The sequence below is a fragment of the Borostomias antarcticus genome (assembly GCF_949987555.1).
Source record: "Borostomias antarcticus genome assembly, chromosome: 14".
Classification (NCBI taxonomy): domain Eukaryota; kingdom Metazoa; phylum Chordata; class Actinopteri; order Stomiiformes; family Stomiidae; genus Borostomias; species Borostomias antarcticus.
In genome coordinates, this window is record NC_140247.1 from 10,238,836 (window position 1) to 10,247,647 (window position 8,812).

An 8,812-nucleotide genomic window follows, 5' to 3' on the forward strand; every position below is an offset into this window, starting at 1 on the left:
TCAGTTCTCCGGCTGGAGACGAGGCCTGATGCTGCCCAGCCCGGTAGACGGCCTCACACTTTGTTTTACCCCACAGATCAGTCTGTTCTTCTGTAGCAGGGGCGCTCGAATAGAAGTCCTAAAGGTCCACATTTACCCCCCCGATAATTCAAGGGTTGGTCTTTTAAGAAAACAATTATAATACAAATCACCATTTCCCCAAAGGAACCATTTTTTCAAAGGTAGCCCACATGGGTGATAAACCTGGCAACCTGGCAACCCTGCCAATGCCAACCCCTCAAAGCAGAGGACATTTGCAGCTTGTGCGACTCCGCCTTGTTTATTTCCTGTGTCACTCGTTCCTTTGACCCATGTTAAGGGATCGTCCAGGGCGGGACGTGAACCGGCAACCTTGCGCTCGCAAGTCGGATGTGCTGACAACTACGCCAAGAGAGATGTCCCGCTCAGCAGGGTCGCTAGCACAGCCTTTATACCAGGAGAGTGAGTTCCACTACTCAACGACTACGCTGCTTTAGCCTCCTCAGTACACTTGCGGCGGCGAAAGTGGAGAATTTTGACTCGTTGCATCGCGGCGACGTCACGGAAATAATACTATACTAATAATAATAATAATAATAATATGAAAAGTATAATTTGCTCAGAGTCCAGAGACAGTAGCGGTTTGGAGTGTGGAAGTTGAGGAGGGATGTTCTGTAGGCAACGTTGACGTTGAGGAGGGATGTTCTATAGGCAACGTTGACGTTGAGGGATGTTCTATAGGCAACGTTGAGGAGGGATGTTCTATAGGCAACGTTGACGTTGAGGAGGGATGTTCTATAGGCAACGTTGACGTTGAGGGATGTTCTATAGGCAACGTTGACGTTGAGGGATGTTCTATAGGCAACGTTGACGTTGAGGAGGGATGTTCTATAGGCAACGTTGACGTTGAGGGATGTTCTATAGGCAACGTTGACGTTGAGGAGGGATGTTCTATAGGCGACGTTGAGGAGGGATGTTCTATAGGCAACGTTGACGTTGAGGGATGTTCTATAGGCAACGTTGACGTTGAGGAGGGATGTTCTATAGGCAACGTTGACGTTGAGGAGGGATGTTCTATAGGCAACGTTGACGTTGAGGAGGGATGTTCTATAGGCAACGTTGACGTTGAGGAGGGATGTTCTATAGGCAACGTTGACGTTGAGGAGGGATGTTCTATAGGCAAGCCGCAGGCTCGGTTCATCATCAACTGGCAGAGCGGGGTTTTCTGGTGTCCTATAGGGTTGGTCAAAATGAAAAAGAACGGTCTCGCACACTTCTGGGCTCCATGGTTAAGGCCTTTATTGTACCTGAATCCAAAATGTGTGACGTTTCGAGCAACGCTCTTCATCATTGCTCGAAACGTCACACGTTTTTGATTCAGGTACAATAAACGCCTTAACCCTGGAGCCCAGAAGTGTGCGAGACCGCTCTTTTTCATTTTGATATCTCTTGTTTCGGCTCGGCACCTGCCCTTTTTGGTTTATGGATGTGCGTGTGGCACTCTGTTTACTATAGGGTTGGTCGGCCTCTACGGTCACCCGATGACCCTCAAATGACCCCCAACAGGAGGACGATCATATTCTTACTTTGAGTGTTCGCCGATAATAAGCAGCTGACGTGGGTCCACTGCTTTGTCATGTGAATCGTTGTTCTGATTAATTGGAGATTGATCCAGTCGCCTGTGATTGCATTTTGGCCACGCAAATCAAGAACATCCCTAGACTCAAAATGGTTTCTACTGGAGAGAGACTAGACTGATGAAGTATGTTTTAATGCTTTTACTGCTGAATGCTGTCTTTGTTTAAGTTTATTTTGCTAGATTATGTCGCTATGGAGTGGAGAGAGGACTGCTTAGTTACACTTGAATCTGTTTTTTGTACGGGAATTAGCTCAGCTGGGACACACTCATTCCTAGAAACAGCTGTACTTTTTTTATGGTGGCACATGTTGAGCATAATGTCTCCCTTTCTGTTGGCATGGATCTCTTCCTCACTCTTTCTGCAAGCCACTCTTTTTCTCACTCTTCCTCTTCTATCACTTCACCCGTTCCTTGTGATGTGTCAGCAACGGTTGCTAAGCAACTCTGAGGTCACACAACTTCCTGCTGATATGTCATTTCCTTTAAGTGTCAAATGGTCTCCGGAAGAAAAAAAAAGAAGAAAAAAAAAAGTAGCTCGCCCCACCTATTACACCCAGCAGGGGTGAATGGGAGACCCCTGGTGGACACATGAGTAACAGCATCATGTTCCCCTTCAGACAGAAACAGGAGACGCGTACACCCTATCGAAAGTCCTTGAGGTAACTTTGTATCCTAAACGTCCGAGCGCGTCTCTCTTCTGGGTCTCTCTTTGCAGATTAAATACCACGAGGACTTCGAGAAGAGCAGGATGGGAGGAGAGGCTCCGCCCCATCAGCCCAGCAACCCTACTCCAGGTACAGCACGCCGCCCCGCCCCCACTCACTGACCCCGGGACGCACCCCGCAAGTCCTCACGTCAGCCTACATCTATACCAACACCGTCAACAACAACAACCTCAACCGCACGCCGACGGCTTGGCACAGAGCGCGCCGTTGTTCGGCGGTGCCGAGGCGCTGTCATGGGTGTTTATTACCGTGTGTTTTGGCCCACCCGGTCTCTCACACACACACACACACACACACACACAGAGCCACTGTTGTGTAGTCGTGTAGGAGAGCGGGGAGAATGGGTGGTACTGTAGGTGCACGTCTTGGCTTGCCGCGCCGTGGAATTCCCTCTCTCTCTCCGAGCCCCGGGGCTGACGAATGTGACGGTACCCACAGATAGAGGGAGGGGGCTGGGTTAGAGGCGGGGCAGGGCGGGGTGGGGGGGGGGGGCGGGGTGGGACACACACAGAGACTGTTTTGTTTGGGGTGTGTGGAGCCTCGAGGAGATTTGGGGGGGGATCTAGCCATTCAGAGTTAAGTGGCTAATGTCTATCTTTAGGTTTTTGAGATGCAATCACTCACTCTCTCTGTCTCCACCCCTTTTCTCCTCTCTCTCTCTCTCTCTCTCTCTCTCTCTCCTCTCTCTCTTTCTCCTCTCTCTTTCTCCCCTCTCTCTCTCTCTTTCTCCTCTCTCTCTCTTTCTTCTCTCTCTTTCTCTCTTTCTCCTCTCTCTCTCTTTCCTCTCTCTTTCTCCTCTCTCTCTTTCTCCCCTCTCTCTCTTTCTCCTCTCTCTCTCTTTCTCCTCTTTCTCTTTCTCCTCTCTCTCTTTCCTCTCTTTCTCACTCTTTCTCCTCTCTCTCTCTCTCTCTCTCTCTCTCTCTCTCTCTCAGCAGCGTACCAGCCGTCTCCTGCTGCGTCTCAGAACTACCACTATGAGCCGGCCCCCGAGCCCGTTCGCCAGGCGGCCGCCGCCCCCCCTCCCAGCTCCGGGGTGAGAGACCCTCTTCTGCTCCTCCTTTCCTCTTCCTCCTCTCCTCCTCCGGTCCTCCTCCGCTCCTCCTCCGCTAACCGGACGCGTCTAGGCCAGTAGATGGCAGGAGCCATGCCGGTAGATCTCGAGCCCTTCGAAAGAAAAGCCATTAAAAAGGCCTCTTGATGACACGCGTCGAGGTTGCGCGTGCGGATGCGAGCAGTCACGTCACCTCTCTTGTCCAAATGAGCACCTTTTTCCCCCTGCTACTTTGTAGATTACAAATGTGACCGTTTTGTACTGCAGTTTAGTATTTTAATGGTAAAATGGTAAATGGACTGCACTTATATAGCGCTTTTCCACCTTAGCGGCACTCAAAGCACTTTACAATGGCCTCTCACTCACCCATTCACACACACATTCACACACCAATGGAGGTAGCTGCCATGCAAGGTGCTAACCTGCTCATTGGGAGCAATTTGGGGTTAGGTGTCTTTCTCAAGGACACTTCGACATGTGGACAGTTGGAGCTGGGATTCGAACCACTGACCCTTCGATCACTGAACGACCCGCTCTACCAACTGAGCTACAGCCGCCCCCTGTGAATTAATGATTTGATCATGTGTGGGTTGATTTCATCAACTCGTTTTATACAATCTATTTATCACCACGGTAAAGCAGAGGGCTGATGGTAACCCAGAAACTCAGTCTGGATTACGCAACCCTGGCTGGCTCCATTCAGCGCAAGTCATCAGTGTATTGGGGGGGGGGGGGGGGCGTTACATCTTGTTGAGCTGCTCATTTTAAAATTAGCTCTACAGCCCCCCCCCCCCCCCCCCCCGTCTCGTTAGTAGACCGGACCGGACCGGTAAAACGACAAACCAACTCTGTTTCTCTCTGCTTCCTTGTGTGTGTGTGTGTGTGTAGAAGCGGTACAGGGCGGTGTACGACTACTCCGCCGCGGACGAGGACGAGGTGTCCTTCATGGACGGGGACGTGATCGTGGACGTCCAGGTCATCGACGAGGGCTGGATGTACGGCCGCGTGGAGCGCACCGGTCAGCAGGGCATGCTGCCCGCCAACTACGTAGAGGCCATCTGAGTCCCCCGGGGAGAGAGAGAGGAGGAGGAGGAGAAGGAGGTAGAGAAAGGGAGGGAGGAAAAGAAAAATGAAAATCCCAGTGCCATCTCATCTTAACACCGCTTTCTCTTAAGTTCTGTTTTCCGACCTATCCTGTGAGGACCGCCCCCCCCCCCCCCCACACACACACACACACCCTCCCTTGGTGTATCCCCGGTCTGCTCTTCTTACTGCTCAACTCTTCAACCACAGACCCCTCCCTCCCTCTGTCTGTGTGTCTGTGCTGCCTCTGTGTGTCCAGGTGTCTCTCATTCTGTGTCTGTCGCTTTATGTGCGTCCTGGCTCCACCCTCTTCCTGTCACAGTTTGGGTCTTAAAAGATGACACACACCCATCTCACGGGCTGCAAGTCAAGGGCCATGCCTTGTCAGCCACCCAGTTCTATCGTAGCCATAGCGGGTCTGATCCTAATATAACAGAATGCAAAAAAAAAAAAAAAAAAAATCCCCCGTCCCCTGTCAATCAACACAGTTACCATGGCAGCGTAGAACCACAACCAATGTGGTTCGGGGGGATAACGATGGCGGAACGCGAGGAGTGGCGTCTTCAGAAGCATTTTTTGTTTGTTTGTTTGTTCTTTTCCATTGTGCAGCCGGAAACTTGGCCAGACTGGAAGCCGCAGTGTAGAATCTCACTGTATTAGTTCAAGTCAGAACTAAGCTTGAATATTTGACTTTGTGTACATTCCATTAACCTCAATACCCCCCCCCCCCCCCCCCGTTGCTGTTGCATCAGTCAGCGAGCTATCAGTCTTAACAGAGAGGATTTATATATTTATATATCTACACACACATTTGTCAGTATCATCGCTGTTCTCTGTGCTCTCACCTAGCCAGCACTGCGTTGTGGGTATTGTTTTGAAACTGGAATCCTGTGCGATCCGCATAGCACCTCCTACCCTAACCTCTCACAGGCTGGTGGAGTATAGGAGGGATCAGGGACACGTTAGAAGACACGGTTAGAAAACTCCCCTTCCAATCCGCTTAGTACACACTCACGGTGGCCTCACCTCAGCTGGTGTGAAGATATACCGTCACTGTACCCTCATTCCTGCACTCGCAGCCTGAAATGCCTTCAGTCTTGAGAGGAACGTTCTAGTGTAGCTTAGCGATTTATGGTTGAACGTTGAGGGGAGGAGAGGACGGGGGGTGGGGCCAGGCCAGGCCCCGCCCCACATCTGAAAAAATTAGCATATGAGTCGACCTATCAGAAGAGAGGAGGCCAAGCACAATTCTCAAGACAATTCCGTGTTGTGAATCTTTTAAGTCATTCCATTGTTTTTGTGATTGAACATTCCAATCCTTTTGTCATGAGATCTGTATGAAAATGTTGAAAACTGTGTTGAGGTCAAAACCATGGCTGTGGTAAATGTTGTACTTGTTGTCGTTTCTCTCTCATTCTGTTTTTTCCCCCTTTGCTTTTGTTGGTATTGTAAGAGGCTCATTTTAAAACTGTCAATGTATCTATTGAATAGACGGGAAAAAAAATAAAACAGCAACTCGATTTATGAATCAAGGCAGACTAGTGTGTCTAGGTGTGTTGGCTAGCAATCACAGAACTAGATTCAGATATAAACCACCTCTGTTTCAGGTCCAATAGTGCTGTACTTGCTAACAGTAGGTCTAATCTGAGTGCCTGTGCCAATTTATGATCTCTGCTAACTCTTGTCCTCAAGACCCTCGTCTAGGAGACTCTCACCTAGCGGAGCGAAGTCCTGGTGTGCCGCTGACTCATCAATATGCATGTGGTCCCGAGGGTTCTGCCGTAGTATCAGCGGGCCCGGATCGTAGACATACAGCAGAACGCCAGGGTCGGACAAAGACGCCAGAGTCGGCCATATTGCGGCACGACTCGGTAACGCAGTCGACCGGAAATCTGGTTTGGAAATCTGGAAAACAAGATATGACAGTAAGACGGCTGACGTTGTAGAGATTCCCCCATCGCTCAGTAGTGTGTTACCTATCTACTGTACGGCCTGTGTCTGGTAGTTCTCCTGGCTCCTCCCACTTCCTGTTTCATTCTCTTTCCTGTGATGCACTGTGATGTCACAGACACGGGGGATCGGGAAAAAAAAAAGGAATCCAATGGAATTTTCAGCTTTATAAAAAGAAACCAGGCTCTCAGTCTCACCATGTAGCTAGACGATATTGTACAATTGTATATGTATTACAAAGAGAGGTGAGGGGGAAAGGTTATTACAGGTCATCTTGGTGCTTTTGGGAAGTGGCTCGCTTGCAGACAAGTTGTGATTCTTGATTTGTTCATGTGATTGAGGCAGAGGGCGGTTGTACATGCTCGCGCGGCGTGAACAACTCATGACAAATTTCAGTATAGTGCGACGTGTCTGACTATTAGTGTTGAATATTCATATCCCTTTTGCAACTTAATAACTTTGATGACGGTGACTGAATTGGAATCGACACAACACACCTCAAACTGACCATATACGGTAATCAGTTGACCAGACAAGGGCAGGTATGCCTGTATTTTGCATAGACCGCTCTATTTTTGCATAGACCTCTTCTAACTTCATGATCAAGTAAGTAAGTAAGTAGTGTCAACTCGGACACGAGTGCAGGGCTGTGCTAGAGTGAGCTAGCATGCGTCTCACTGCTGTCTAGCATGGACTGACGAGAGACCGTTTGGCTTGAAGTGAATTGAGTGTTATTCTTGGATATTTTCTGATCTGTAGTCAATGTCTCCAAACTAATTGCCTTGGTTACATGGAGGACAAGGCAATGTTTTGATCTTTTTCCAAGCCCACATTGGCCTTTCCCTTTTGATTTTCTTTGCAGTGAAGTGACGTTAGATTGCTTTGGTTGCCACATTTGAGACGTGAATGTCGGTAATAGTGGATAATTGGTGGAGTGTTTTTGGGGAAATTGTTTTCCAACGTTTGGCAGTTTGTTTTCTGTGCGAGTCAAGAAAGGCGTTAGACCAGTGTGGCAAGGCGCAGACAGACATGTGATGTTGATAATCCTCCCTCGACCTCAGACTGGGCAAGGAGATGGATTTTTAATTAGTCAGGAGTTTAGCCAGTTAAGCACCAAATATGCTCTTCCGCTCCGGAATCGCTCATCATGAAACTCAGCTGTATATCATCATGTAACAGGCCTGTCTCCCCTCTGTCTAGTTATCCTATCTGCCCAAGTAAGACTCCTCCAACCCTGACCTTCAGTGTAGACTCATCCCTGCTGTAGTGTAGACTCATCCCTGCTGTAGTCTGATTCACTCATCCCCTGCTCCCATACTGGTATAGGCCTATACGCCACGCAGATAGCGATCATGTTAACCACACACACTGACCTAACATTCAGACCAATTATGTGCATTCCATCTGAATTGATTTTTATTTTGATATCATTTTATTTCTTTTGTAAAACATATGCATAGTGGCAAATTCAAAAAATCAGAATCCAGATGAATTTAAGGACCTGATGAGCATCTATTGTCACCCTGTTACAGCACTTCGAAATGTACTTAATGATTCTACAGATTCAATAAAATGTCATTTTTACTCAGAAGACTGCGTTTCTCTTCATTGACTCCTTCACTGGAATTACAGTTATTCATTGTATTCTTGTAACTGTTGAAACTCACTACATATATACAGCGTATGTGTGTATCGTAGTGTCTCTGTCAAATAATGCCTGGTTGCCCTACTTCCCACGCGCACAACATTAGAACGCATCTGGCAGGGAGTTTTTTTTTTTTTTTTTTAGCGCTTGGATTATTTCTGCTCCGATGATTTCCGGTCTCTGCCGATCTATTCCGAAAGGAGGGCTTGCAATAAGGTCGCTTAATTCTAACGCTGCATCTGCATCCTCCATCTCTGGCGCTCTTATCATGTTGGACATTTTGGTTTTGATGTTTTTTGCCATCATGGGACTCGTTTTCTTATCATATATAATCTACATGTTGTGATGTCCGCTCCGTTTTGGGACGTAACCCATACATCGGGCCGGGATGTGAAAAGATGTTCATCCCTCCCGCATCATTCTCCATCGCTGACAATGGTAAGATGACGCTTGTAGCCCATTCAAATGTTTTTTGTGTTTAATGTGTAATTGTGTGTTGCTCTGTAATATAGGGAAATATAATATCATATTATGCCCATTGTGCCTTTAATTTGATTTTTCTGGCAGAGCTAACGAATAGTAAATGCTTTGAAGAAGAACGGCCCTCATACATGCTACTGTATCGTTGTGTTTGTTTTCACAGCCGCTGACTATTATGCTAGAAGGAAGCGTTGTAATATCATTTGTTAGACTGTTTGTGT

The 8,812-nt window shown here is 48.0% G+C and overlaps 1 protein-coding gene across 1 annotated transcript in view; it reads left to right on the top strand.

Moving 5' to 3' along the window:
* Nucleotides 1-6,656, top strand: part of lasp1 (LIM and SH3 protein 1) — a gene marked incomplete at its 5' end in the record, with an annotated part of 20,831 nt that extends 14,175 nt beyond the window's left edge. The window contains 3 exons of the mRNA XM_084448438.1: nucleotides 2,373-2,451; nucleotides 3,315-3,415; nucleotides 4,322-6,656. Coding sequence (XP_084304564.1) covers nucleotides 2,373-2,451; nucleotides 3,315-3,415; nucleotides 4,322-4,495 — 354 coding nt within the window. The 3' untranslated portion in view covers nucleotides 4,496-6,656. The remainder of the gene's footprint in view (nucleotides 1-2,372; nucleotides 2,452-3,314; nucleotides 3,416-4,321) is intronic.
* Between the last annotated feature and the right edge of the window lie 2,156 nt (nucleotides 6,657-8,812).